Here is a 13,807-nt window from a genome sequence, read left to right as displayed (position 1 = left end):
GCCCCTCCCCCCCCCAACCTCGCCCTCTTTTCTGTTTGTCTTTGTAGAAATCTGTCTTTCAGGTTTGCCAGAAGGTAGGGGCCATGCCGGACGCCTGGGTCCCCCCGCATGTCACCCCCCACCCCTCCCCCACCCCCCATATCCACCCCGCATGGCCCCTCCCCCGCTCGGCTCTGCGTCCGTCCGTCCGTCCGTCCTCCCTCTGTGTGTGTGTGTGTGTGTGTGTCTGTCCGTCCGCCCGGACGCCTGGGTCCTGCGGCGGGAGGGGGAGGGGCTGTCCCCCCCCCTCATTTGTGCCCCTTGTTGTCTCTCGAGGAACCCGCACGAGCCCGAGAGCAAAGAGCGGGTGGAGACGCTGCGGTGAGTGCGGGGACGGGTCCCCTATAGGGTCCCCGGGTCACCTATAGGGTCCCCATGGCACCTATAGGGTCCCCATGGGCTCCTTGTGTCACCCCCGGGGTCCCCATGTCACCTATAGGCTCCCCGGGTCACCTGTAGGGTCCCCATGACACCTATAGGCTCCCCATGGGCTCCTTGTGTCACCCCCAGGGTCCCCATGTCCCCTATAGGGTCCCCATGACACCCATGGGCTCCCCAGGACACCCCCAGGGTCCCCGTTTCATCCTCAGGGTCCCCATGGGCACCTCGTGTCACCCCTGGGGTCCCCATGTCCCCTATAGGGTCCCCATGGCACCTATAGGGTCCCCGGGTCACCTGTAGGGTCCCCATGACACCTATAGGCTCCCCATGGGCTCCTTGTGTCACCCCCGGGGTCCCCATGTCACCTATAGGCTCCCCATGTCCCCTATAGGGTCCCCATGACACCCATGGGCGCCTCGTGTCACCCCCAGGTTCCCCATGTCACCTGTAGGGTCCCCGGGTGACCTATAGGCTCCCCATGGCACCTATAGGGTCCCCATGGGCTCCTTGTGTTACCTATAGGGTCCCCATGTCCCCTATAGGGTCCCCATGAACACCCATGGGCACCTCGTGTCACCCCCAGGTTCCCCATGTCGCCTATAGGGTCCCTGGGTCACCTATAGGGTCCCCACGTCACCTATAGGGTCCCCATGACACCCATGGGCTCCCCAGGCCACCCCCAGGGTCCCCGTTTCATCCTCAGGGTCCCCATGGGCACCTCGTGTCACCCCTGGGGTCCCCATGTGCCCTATAGGATCCCCATGGGCTCCTTGTGTCACCCCTGGGGTCCCCATGGCACCTATAGGGTCCCCATGGCACCTATAGGGTCCCCATGGGCTCCTTGTGTCACCCCCGGGGTCCCCATGTCACCTATAGGCTCCCCATGTCCCCTATAGGGTCCCCATGACACCCATGGGCGCCTCGTGTCACCCCCAGGTTCCCCATGTCACCTATAGGGTCCCCGGGTCACCTGTAGGGTCCCCATGACACCTATAGGCTCCCCATGGGCTCCTTGTGTCACCTATAGGGTCCCCATGTCCCCTATAGGGTCCCCATGACACCCATGGGCGCCTCGTGTCACCCCCAGGTTCCCCATGTCACCTATAGGGTCCCCGGGTGACCTATAGGCTCCCCATGGCACCTGTAGGGTCCCCATGGGCTCCTTGTGTCACCCCCGGGGTCCCCATGTCACCTATAGGCTCCCCATGTCACCTATAGGCTCCCCATGACACCCATGGGCGCCTCGTGTCACCCCCAGGTTCCCCATGTCACCTATAGGGTCCCCGGGTCACCTGTAGGGTCCCCATGACACCTATAGGCTCCCCATGGGCTCCTTGTGTCACCTATAGGGTCCCCATGTCACCTATAGGGTCCCCATGTCCCCTATAGGGTCCCCATGACACCCATGGGTGCCTCGTGTCACCTCCAGGTTCCCCATGTCACCTATAGGGTCCCCGGGTGACCTATAGGCTCCCCATGGCACCTGTAGGGTCCCCATGGGCTCCTTGTGTCACCCCCGGGGTCCCCATGTCACCTATAGGCTCCCCATGTCCCCTATAGGGTCCCCATGACACCCATGGGCGCCTCGTGTCACCCCCAGGTTCCCCATGTCCCCTATAGGGTCCCTGGGTCACCTATAGGGTCCCCACGTCACCTATAGGGTCCCTATGACACCCATGGGCTCCCCAGGCCACCCCCAGGGTCCCCGTTTCATCCTCAGGGTCCCCATGGGCACCTCGTGTCACCCCTGGGGTCCCCATGTCCCCTATAGGATCCCCATGGGCTCCTTGTGTCACCCCCAGGGTCCCCATGTCCCCTATAGGGTCCCCATGACACCCATGGGCTCCCCAGGACACCCCCAGGGTCCCCGTTTCATCCTCAGGGTCCCCATGGGCACCTCGTGTCACCCCTGGGGTCCCCATGTCCCCTATAGGGTCCCCATGGCACCTATAGGGTCCCCGGGTCACCTGTAGGGTCCCCATGACACCTATAGGCTCCCCATGGGCTCCTTGTGTCACCCCCAGGGTCCCCATGTCCCCTATAGGGTCCCCATGACACCCATGGGCTCCCCAGGACACCCCCAGGGTCCCCGTTTCATCCTCAGGGTCCCCATGGGCACCTCGTGTCACCCCTGGGGTCCCCATGTCCCCTATAGGGTCCCCATGGCACCTATAGGGTCCCCGGGTCACCTGTAGGGTCCCCATGACACCTATAGGCTCCCCATGGGCTCCTTGTGTCACCCCCGGGGTCCCCATGTCACCTATAGGCTCCCCATGTCCCCTATAGGGTCCCCATGACACCCATGGGCGCCTCGTGTCACCCCCAGGTTCCCCATGTCACCTGTAGGGTCCCCGGGTGACCTATAGGCTCCCCATGGCACCTATAGGGTCCCCATGGGCTCCTTGTGTTACCTATAGGGTCCCCATGTCCCTATAGGGTCCCCATGAACACCCATGGGCACCTCGTGTCACCCCCAGGTTCCCATGTCGCCTATAGGGTCCCTGGGTCACCTATAGGGTCCCCACGTCACCTATAGGGTCCCCATGACACCCATGGGCTCCCCAGGCCACCCCCAGGGTCCCCGTTTCATCCTCAGGGTCCCCATGGGCACCTCGTGTCACCCCTGGGGTCCCCATGTGCCCTATAGGATCCCCATGGGCTCCTTGTGTCACCCCTGGGGTCCCCATGGCACCTATAGGGTCCCCATGGCACCTATAGGGTCCCCATGGGCTCCTTGTGTCACCCCCCGGGGTCCCCATGTCACCTATAGGCTCCCCATGTCCCCTATAGGGTCCCCATGACACCCATGGGCGCCTCGTGTCACCCCCAGGTTCCCCATGTCACCTATAGGGTCCCCGGGTCACCTGTAGGGTCCCCATGACACCTATAGGCTCCCCATGGGCTCCTTGTGTCACCTATAGGGTCCCCATGTCCCCTATAGGGTCCCCATGACACCCATGGGCGCCTCGTGTCACCCCCAGGTTCCCCATGTCACCTATAGGGTCCCGGGTGACCTATAGGCTCCCATGGCACCTGTAGGGTCCCCATGGGCTCCTTGTGTCACCCCCGGGGTCCCCATGTCACCTATAGGCTCCCCATGTCACCTATAGGCTCCCCATGACACCCATGGGCGCCTCGTGTCACCCCCAGGTTCCCCATGTCACCTATAGGGTCCCCGGGTCACCTGTAGGGTCCCCATGACACCTATAGGCTCCCCATGGGCTCCTTGTGTCACCTATAGGGTCCCCATGTCACCTATAGGGTCCCCATGTCCCCTATAGGGTCCCCATGACACCCATGGGTGCCTCGTGTCACCTCCAGGTTCCCCATGTCACCTATAGGGTCCCGGGTGACCTATAGGCTCCCCATGGCACCTGTAGGGTCCCCATGGGCTCCTTGTGTCACCCCCGGGGGTCCCCATGTCACCTATAGGCTCCCCATGTCCCCTATAGGGTCCCCATGACACCCATGGGCGCCTCGTGTCACCCCAGGTTCCCCATGTCCCCTATAGGGTCCCTGGGTCACCTATAGGGTCCCCACGTCACCTATAGGGTCCCTATGACACCCATGGGCTCCCCAGGCCACCCCCAGGGTCCCCGTTTCATCCTCAGGGTCCCCATGGGCACCTCGTGTCACCCCTGGGGTCCCCATGTCCCCTATAGGATCCCCATGGGCTCCTTGTGTCACCCCTGGGGTCCCCATGGCACCTATAGGGTCCCCATGGCACCTATAGGCTCCCCATGGGCTCCTTGTGTCACCCCCGGGGTCCCCATGTCCCCTATAGGGTCCCCATGTCCCCTATAGGGTCCCCATGACACCCATGGGCGCCTCGTGTCACCCCCAGGTTCCCCATGTCACCTATAGGGTCCCCGGGTGACCTATAGGCTCCCCATGGCACCTATAGGGTCCCCATGGGCTCCTTGTGTTACCTATAGGGTCCCCATGTCCCCTATAGGGTCCCCATGAACACCCATGGGCGCCTCGTGTCACTCCCAGGTTCCCCATGTCCCCTATAGGGTCCCTGGGTCACCTATAGGGTCCTCACGTCACCTATAGCGTCCCCATGACACCCATGGGCTCCCCAGGCCACCCCCAGGGTCCCCGTTTCATCCTCAGGGTCTCCATGGGCACCTCGTGTCACCCCTGGGTCCCCATGTCCCCTATAGGATCCCCATGGGCTCCTTGGTCACCCCTGGGGTCCCCATGGCACCTATAGGCTCCCCATGTCCCCTATAGGGTCCCCATGACACCCATGGGCGCCTCGTGTCACCCCCAGGTTCCCCATGTCACCTATAGGGTCCCTGGGTCACCTGTAGGGTCCCCATGACACCTATAGGCTCCCCATGGGCTCCTTGTGTCACCCCCGGGGTCCCAATGTCACCTATAGGCTCCCCATGTCCCCTATAGGGTCCCCATGACACCCATGGGCGCCTCGTGTCACCCCCAGGTTCCCCATGTCACCTATAGGGTCCCCGGATGACCTATAGGCTCCCCATGGCACCTATAGGGTCCCCATGGGCTCCTTGTGTTACCTATAGGGTCCCCATGTCCCCTATAGGGTCCCATGAACACCCATGGGCGCCTCGTGTCACCCCCAGGTTCCCCATGTCCCCTATAGGGTCCCTGGGTCACCTATAGGGTCCCCACGTCACCTATAGGGTCCCCATGACACCCATGGGCTCCCCAGGCCACCCCCAGGTCCCCGTTTCATCCTCAGGGTCCCCATGGGCACCTCGTGTCACCCCTGGGGTCCCCATGTCCCCTATAGGATCCCCATGGGCTCCTTGTGTCACCCCAGGGTCCCCATGGCACGTATAGGGTCCCCATGGGCTCCTTGTGTCACCCCCGGGGTCCCCATGTCACCTATAGGCTCCCCATGTCCCCTATAGGGTCCCATGACACCCATGGGTGCCTCATGTCACCCCCAGGTTCCCATGTCACCTATAGGGTCCCTGGGTCACCTGTAGGGTCCCCATGACACCTATAGGCTCCCCATGGGCTCCTTGTGTCACCCCCGGGGTCCCCATGTCCCTATAGGCTCCCCATGTCCCCTATAGGGTCCCCATGACACCCATGGGCGCCTCGTGTCACCCCCGGGTTCCCCATGTCACCTATAGGGTCCCGGGTGACCTATAGGCTCCCATGGCACCTATAGGGTCCCCATGGGCTCCTTGTGTTACCTATAGGGTCCCCATGTCCCCTATAGGGTCCCCATGAACACCCATGGGCGCCTCGTGTCACTCCCAGGTTCCCCATGTCCCCTATAGGGTCCCTGGGTCACCTATAGGGTCCTCACGTCACCTATAGGGTCCCCATGACACCCATGGGCTCCCCAGGCCACCCCCAGGGTCCCCGTTTCATCCTCAGGGTCCCCATGGGCACCTCGTGTCACCCCTGGGGTCCCCATGTCCCCTATAGGATCCCCATGGGCTCCTTGTGTCACCCCTGGGGTCCCCATGGCACCTATAGGCTCCCCATGTCCCCTATAGGGTCCCCATGACACCCATGGGCGCCTCGTGTCACCCCCAGGTTCCCCATGTCACCTATAGGGTCCCCGGGTCACCTGTAGGGTCCCCATGACACCTATAGGCTCCCATGGGCTCCTTGTGTCACCTATAGGGTCCCCATGTCACCTATAGGGTCCCCATGTCCCCTATAGGGTCCCCATGACACCCTGGGTGCCTCGTGTCACCTCCAGGTTCCCCATGTCACCTATAGGGTCCCCGGGTGACCTATAGGCTCCCCATGGCACCTGTAGGGTCCCCATGGGCTCCTTGTGTCACCCCCGGGGTCCCCATGTCACCTATAGGCTCCCCATGTCCCCTATAGGGTCCCCATGACACCCATGGGCGCCTCGTGTCACCCCCAGGTTCCCCATGTCGCCTATAGGGTCCCTGGGTCACCTATAGGGTCCCCATGTCACCTATAGGGTCCCCATGACACCCATGGCTCCCCAGGCCACCCCCAGGGTCCCCGTTTCATGCTCAGGGTCCCCATGGGCACCTCGTGTCACCCCCAGGGTCCCCATGTCACCTCTAGGGTCCCCAGGCCACCCCAGGGTCCCCGTTTCATCCTCAGGGTCCCCATGGGCGCCTCGTGTCACCCCTGGGTCCCATGGGCTCCCAGGTCACCCCCAGTGTCCCCATGTCACCCCTGGGGTCCCCAGTGTCCCCCCCCGCCACCCCATGGTCCCCATGACACCCATGGCTCCCAGGACACCTCCAGGGTCCCCATGTCACCCCAGGGTCCCCATGATCCCCATGGGCTCCCAGGACACCTCCAGTGTCCCTGTGACACCCCCGGGGTCCCCAGGTGCTCATGACACCCCCAGTGCCCTCGTGTCACCCCCAGGGTCCCCATGACACCCATGGGCTCCCAGGACACCCCAGTGTTCTCATGTCACCCCCAGGGTCCTCCTGTCACCCCAGGGTCCCTGTGTCACCCCCAGTATCCCCCCCCTACCCCCCAATCACCCCTGCCCCCCATCACCCCTCTATGGCCCCCAGACCCGCTGGGCTCCGACAAACCCCTCGAAATGCTGCCCCTCCCCCCCCCAATCCCCACTGTCCCCCCACCGTCCCCTACCATCCCCCAGCACCCACTGTCCCCACCACCCCCCACCGCCCCCCACTGTCCCCCCCTATCCTCCACTGTCCCCCCCCCACGCCCCACCGCCCCCCACTGTCCCCTACCATCCCCCCCATTCCCCCCACTGTCCCCTCCAATCCCCCCCACTGTCCCCCCCAATCCCCCACTGTCCCCACTGTCCCCACTGTCCCCCCCATCCCCCACTGTCCCCCCATCGCCCCCACTGTCCCCTCCATCCCCCACTGTCCCCCCCCTCCCCCACTGTCCCCCCATCTGCCCCACTGTCCCCATTGCCAGCTCCATCCCCCCCACTGTCCCCCATCCCCACTGCCCCCTACCATCCCCCCCACTGTCCCCCCCCCATCCCCCACTGTCCCCCCCCCATCCCCCACTGTCCCCCCATCCCCCACTGTCCCCCATCGCCCTCACTGTCCCCCCCCATCCCCCACTGCCCCCTACCATCCCCCCACTGTCCCCCCATCCCTCACTGTCCCCCCCATCTGCCACTGTTCCCCCCATCCCCCACTGTCTCCCCCAACCCCCCATCCCCCACTGCCCCCGCTGTACCCCCCATCCCCCACTGTCCCCCCATCTGCCCCACTGTCTCCACTGCCCCCCCATCCCCCTCACTCTCCCCCCATCTCCCACTGCCCCCCCCATCCCCCCACTCTCCCCCCATCTCCCACTGCCCCTACCATCCCCCCCACTGTCCCCCCATCCCCCACTGTCCCCCTACTGTTCCCCTCATCCCCACTGCCCCCTACCATCTGCCCACTGTCCCCCCCATCCCCCACTGTCCCCTACCATCCCCCCCACTGTTCCCCCCATCCCCCCACTGTTCCCCCATCCCCCCCACTGTTCCCCCATCCCCCACTGTCCCCCCATCCCCACCGCCCCTACCATCCCTTCACACTGTCCCCCCATCCCCACTGTCCCCCCCATCCCCACTGTCCCCCCATCCCCCACTGTTCCCCCATCCCCCCCACTGTCCCCACTGCCCCCCCCATCCCCCCCACTGCCCCCTACCATCCCCCACCACCTCCACTGTCCTCACCACCCCTACCATCCCCCCACTGTCCCCCCCATCCCCCACTGTCCCCCATCCCCCACCACCCCCCCACTGCTCCCTACCATCCCCCCACTGTCCCCCCCATCCCCCAACTGGCCCCCATGTCTCCCTACGCCCCCACTGCCCCCTACCATCCCCCCATCCCCCACTGTCCCCCCATCTGCCCCACTGTCCCCACCACCCAACTGTCCCCACCTCCCCTCCCCCCACTGACCCCTCTGTGTCCCCCAGACCCGCCGAGCTCCGGACAAACCCCCTTGTGACACCGCCCCCCCACTGCCCCCCCATCCCCACTGTCCCCCCTGCCCTCTACCATCACCCCCAAACTGCCCCCCCCATCCCCACTGTCCCCTCTGTCCCCTACCATCCCCCCCACTGCCCCCCACTGTCCCCCTCATCCCCCACTATCCCCACTACCCCTACCATCCCCCCCACTGTCCTCCCATCCCCCCATCCCCTCACTGCCCCTACCATCCCCCCCACTGTCCCTTATCATCCCCCACATTGTCCCCACAGTCCCCACCATCCCTCACTGTCCCACTGTCCCACCCCCCGTCCCCACTAGGCCCCTGTGTGTCCCCAGACCCACTGTAGCTCCGGACAAACCCCCTTGTGACACCGCCCCCCCACTGCCCCCCACTGCCCCCCATAATCCCCACTGTCCCACCATCCCACTGTCCCCACCTCCCCTCCCCCACTGACCCTGTGTGTCCCCAGACCCACCGAGCTCCGGACAAACCCCCTTGTGACACGCACCCCACTGTCCCCCCCTGCCCCCCATAATCCCACTGTCCCACCATCCACTGTCCCCACCTCCCTCCCCCCACTGGCCCCTGTGTGTCCCCAGACCACCGACCTGCTCGGACAAACCCCTCGTGACACCGCCCCCCACTGTCCCCCCCTGCCCCCATAATCCCCACTGTCCCCACCATCCCACTGTCCCCACCTCCCCTCCCCCCACTGCCCCTGTGTGTCCCCCAGACCCACTGTAGCTCCGGACAAACCCCTCGTGACACCACACCCCACTGTCCCACCATCCCCACTGTCCCCTCCCATCCCCCACTGTCCCCTCCATCCCCCACCATCCCCCCCATCTGCCCCACTGTCCCCATTGCCACCCCCATCCCCCCACTGTCCCCCCATCCCCCACTGCCCCCTACCATCCCCCCCAATGTCCCCTCCATCCCCCACTGTCCCCCCCCTCCCCCACTGCCCCCACCATCCCCCACCATCCCCCCCTCCCCCACTGTCCCCTCCATCCCCCACTGTCCCCCCATCTGCCCCACTGTCCCCATTGCCACCCCCATCACCCCCACTGTCCCCCCATCCCCCACTGCCCCCTACCATCCCCCCGCATTGTCCTCACCATCCCCCACTGTCCCACTGTCCCCACCTCCCCCTCCCCCCACTGACCCCTGTGTGTCCCCCAGACCCGCCGTAGCTCCGGACAAACCCCCTTGTGACACCGCCCCCCACCGCCCCCCATAATCCCCACTGTCCCCACTATCCCCACTGCCCCCCCATCCCACTGTCCCCCATCCCACCCATTGTCCCACATAGTCCCCACCATCCCCCAACCACCCCAACTGTCCCCACCTCCCCTCCCCCCCACTGACCCCTGTGTGTCCCCCAGACCCACTATAGCTCCAGACAAACCCCCTTGTGACACCGCACCCCACTGCCCCCCACCATCCCCCACTGTCCCCCCCCTCCCCCACTGTCCCCTCCATCCCCCACTGTCCCCCCTATCTGCCCCACTGTCCCCATTGCCACCCCCATCACCCCCACTGTCCCCCCATCCCCCACTGCCCCCTACCATCCCCCCGCATTGTCCCTCACATCCCCCACTGTCCCACTGTCCCCACCTCCCCCTCCCCCCCACTGACCCCTGTGTGTCCCCCAGACCCACTATAGCTCCGGACAAACCCCCTCGTGACACCGCCCCCCACCGCCCCCCATAATCCCCACTGTCCCCACTGTCCCCCATCCCCACTGCCCCCTACCATCCCCACTGTCCCCCCATCTCACCCATTGTCCCACATAGTCCCCACCATCCCCCAACCACCCCAACTGTCCCCACCTGCCCCTCCCCCCCACTGACCCCTGTGTGTCCCCCAGACCCACTATAGCTCCAGACAAACCCCCTTGTGACACCGCACCCCCACTGCCCCCCATAATCCCCACTGTCCCCACTGTCCCCACTGCCCCCCTATCCCCACTGTCCCCCATCCCACCCATTGTCCCACTTAGTCCCCACCATCCCCCAACCACCCCAACTGTCCCCACCTCCCCTCCCCCCACTGACCCCTGTGTGTCCCCAGACCCGCCGAGCTCCGGACAAACCCCTTGTGACACCGCACCCCACTGCCCCCCCCTGCCCCCCATAATCCCCACTGTCCCCACCATCCCACTGTCCCCACCTCCCCTCCCCCCACTGACCCCTGTGTGTCCCCCAGACCCGCCGTAGCTCCGGACAAACCCCCTTGTGACACCGCCCCCCACTGCCCCCCATCCCCACTGTCCCCCCCCTCCCCCACTGTCCCCTCCATCCCCCACTGTCCCCCCCCTCCCCCACTGTCCCCTCCATCCCCCACTGTCCCCCCCATCTGCCCACTGTCCCCATTGCCACCCCCATCACCCCACTGTCCCCCATCCCCACTGCCCCCTACCATCCCCCCACATAGTCCCCACCATTCCCCACTGTCCCACTGTCCCCACCTCCCCCTCCCCCCCACTGACCCCTGTGTGTCCCCCAGACCCACCGTAGCTCCGGACAAACCCCCTATGTGACACCGCCCCCCACTGCCCCCATAATCCCACTGTCCCACTGTCCCCCCATCCCCACTGCCCCCCCATCCCCACTGTCCCCCCATCCACCCATTGTCCCACATAGTCCCCACCATCCCCAACCATCCCAACTGTCCCCACCTCCCCTCCCCCCACTGACCCTGTGTGTCCCCCAGACCCGCCGTAGCTCCGGACAAACCCCCTCGCGACGCCGCCACCGCCGCCCCCAACCCCCACCGCCCCCTCCACCACCACCCCCGCCACCCTCCGCGAGGCCAAACCGCGCTCGCTGCGCTTCACCTGGAGCATGAAACCACGAGCGCGCTGGAGCCGGGCGAGATGCTGCGCGAGATCCGCAAGGTGCTGGACGCCAACAGCTGCCGCTGCGAGCCGCAGGAGCGCTTCGTGCTGCTCTGCGCCCACGGCGCGCCCGGCCACGACTCCTTCGTGCAGTGGGAGATGGAGGTGTGCAAGCTGCCGCGCCTCTCGCTCAACGGCGTCCGCTTCAAGCGCATCGCCGGCACCTCCATGGCCTTCAAGAACATCGCCTCCAAGGTGGCAACGAGCTCAAGCTCTGAGCGGGACGGATGGATGGACGGATGGACAGGGGGATGGGTGTGAGAGTGCGGGGGACGGCTCGGATGGATCTGGGCGTCTTGGATGGATCTGGGACATCTTGGATGGATCTGGGACATCTTGGATGGACCCAGGACGTCTTGGATGGACCTGGGACGTCTTGGATGGATCTGGGACATCTTGGATGGATCTGGGACGTCTTGGATGGACCCAGGACGTCTTGGATGGACCTGGGGCGTCTTAGATGGATCTGGGACATCTTGGATGGACCCAGGACGTCTTAGATGGATCTGGGACATCTTGGATGGACCCAGGACGTCTTGGATGGACCTGGGGCGTCTTGGATGGATCTGGGACGTCTTGGATGGACCTGGGCATCTTGGATGGACCCAGGACGTCTTGGATGGACCTGGGGCATCTTGGATGGACCTGGGGCATCTTGGATGGATCTGGGATGTCTTAGATGAATTTGGGACATCTTGGATGGATCTGGGACACCTGGGATGGATCTGGGACGTCTTGGATGGATCTGGGGCGTCTTAGATGGATCTGGGGCATCTTGGATGGATCTGGGACATCTTGGATGGACCTTGGACGTCTTGGATGGATCTGGGACATCTTGGATGGATCTGGGACGTCTTGGATGGATCTGGGACGTCTTAGATGGACCCGGGACGTCTTGGATGGATCTGGGACGTCTTAGATGGACCCGGGACGTCGTAGATGGATCTGGGACAATCTTGGATGGACCTGGGACGTCTTGATGGATCTGGGACATCTTGAATGGACCCGGGACGTCTTAGATGGATCTGGGATATCTTGGATGGACCTGGGACGTCTTGGATGGACCTGGGGCGTCTTGGATGGACCTGGGGCATCTTGGATGGATCTGGGATGGACCTGGGACGTCTTGGATGGACCTGGGACATCTTGGATGGATCTGGGACGTCTTAGATGAATTTGGGACATCTTGGATGGATCTGGGACACCTGGGATGGACCTGGACACCTTGGATGGATCTGGGACACCTGGGATGGATCTGGGACATCTTGAATGGACCTGGGATGGACCTGGGACATCTTAGATGGACCCAGGATGTCTTAGATGGATCTGGGACGTCTTGGATGGACCTGGGATGTCTTGGATGGACCTGGACGTCTGGGATGGACCTGGGGTGTCTTGATGGATCTGGGACACCTGGGACATGTTAGATGGATCTGGGACGTCTTAGATGGATCTGGGACGTCCTTGGATGGACCTGGGACATCTGGGATGGACCTGGGGTGTCTTGGATGATCTGGACACCTGGGACATGTTAGATGGATCTGGGACATGTTAGATGGATCTGGGACATCTTGGATGGACCTGGGATGTCTTGGATGGATCTGGGATGGGACCCGGGACATCTTGGATGGACCTGGGACATCTTAGATGGACCCAGGATGTCTGGGATGGATCTGGGACAGCTTAGGTGGATCTAGGATGGACCTGGGACCTCTAGATGAACCTGGGGACATTTTGGATGGACCTGGGACGGATCTGGGATGTCTTGGATGGACCCGGGGACATTCCACATGGACCTGGGACTCTTGGATTGACCTGGGACCCCTTGGATGGACCTGGGGACGTCTTGGACGGACCTGGGGACATTCCGATGGACCTGGGACATCTGAGGACACCTTGGATGGATCTGGACGTCTTGCATGGACCTGGGACCCCCTGGAGGATCTGGGGGCTGTTCTAGATGGACCTAGGATGGATCTGGGACACCTTGGATGCCCTGGGGACCTTTGGGGACGTCCTGGATGGCCCGGGGCCCTCAGGGGACATTGTGTGACCCGGGACTTGATGGGGACGTCCTGGATGGCCCTGGGACCTGTGGGCACGTTCTTGGGGTCCAGAAGCCCGTGGGGACACCCGGGTGGCCCAGGGACCCGCGGGGATGTCCCCAAAGCCTTACGGGGTCCCCAGGGACCGTCTGGGGCCTTTTTGTCCCCATGGGGTTGACCCGGCCCCCCCCCCACTCCCCTCCCGGTGCCTTAGGGGACATGGGGACATCCTGATGGCACGAGGGGGGAACACGGGGATGTCCCCTCCCCCAGCACTCAGGAAGGGCCGGGGGGGGTGGGGGTGGGGGCGGTTCTGCTGCTCTGGGGGTCATGGCCCCTTTAAACTGCTGTAGCCCCGCCCCCGAGGGGCGGGGTCCTGAAGCCCCTCCCACGGGCCCCACCCTTCGGCGGATGGGGGAGGGGCTAAATGTTGGCCCCACCCCCCTCCGGCCCGCCCCCCACTGGATTTTCCAGGTTCTACATTAAAATCTTTCCAGAAAGACCCGTTGACTGTGACCAGTGTTCCCAGTATAGACCA

The 13,807-nt window shown here is 64.5% G+C and overlaps 1 protein-coding gene and 1 long non-coding RNA gene across 4 annotated transcripts in view; one reads left to right on the top strand and one right to left on the bottom strand.

The window, feature by feature from the left end:
* Positions 1-11,442, top strand: part of LOC308052302 (serine/threonine-protein kinase MARK2-like) — a gene marked incomplete at its 3' end in the record, with an annotated part of 49,395 nt that extends 37,953 nt beyond the window's left edge. The window contains 5 exon segments of the mRNA XM_080364396.1: positions 48-74; positions 316-360; positions 11,090-11,172; positions 11,175-11,420; positions 11,423-11,442. Of these exon segments, the coding sequence (XP_080220522.1) occupies positions 48-74; positions 316-360; positions 11,090-11,172; positions 11,175-11,420; positions 11,423-11,442 (421 nt within the window).
* A 507-nt stretch (positions 11,443-11,949) lies between these two features.
* On the bottom strand, positions 11,950-13,722 carry LOC308052303. Of its 3 annotated transcripts, XR_013923559.1 has the most exons (4): positions 13,101-13,722; positions 12,845-13,059; positions 12,699-12,745; positions 11,950-12,590 (listed from the first exon to the last, which is right to left on the bottom strand). It is a non-coding gene; the product is annotated as an uncharacterized lncRNA (long non-coding RNA). The 3 variants fall into 3 exon arrangements; XR_013923557.1 differs by lacking the exon at positions 12,699-12,745 and having other exon boundaries at positions 11,950-12,657; positions 12,838-13,059; XR_013923558.1 differs by having other exon boundaries at positions 11,950-12,745.
* Positions 13,723-13,807: the final 85 nt, after the last annotated feature.

The sequence above is a fragment of the Nesoenas mayeri genome (assembly GCF_963082525.1).
Source record: "Nesoenas mayeri genome assembly, contig: SCAFFOLD_153, whole genome shotgun sequence".
NCBI classification, from domain to species: domain Eukaryota; kingdom Metazoa; phylum Chordata; class Aves; order Columbiformes; family Columbidae; genus Nesoenas; species Nesoenas mayeri.
This window is presented reverse-complemented; position numbering and strand designations above follow the sequence as displayed.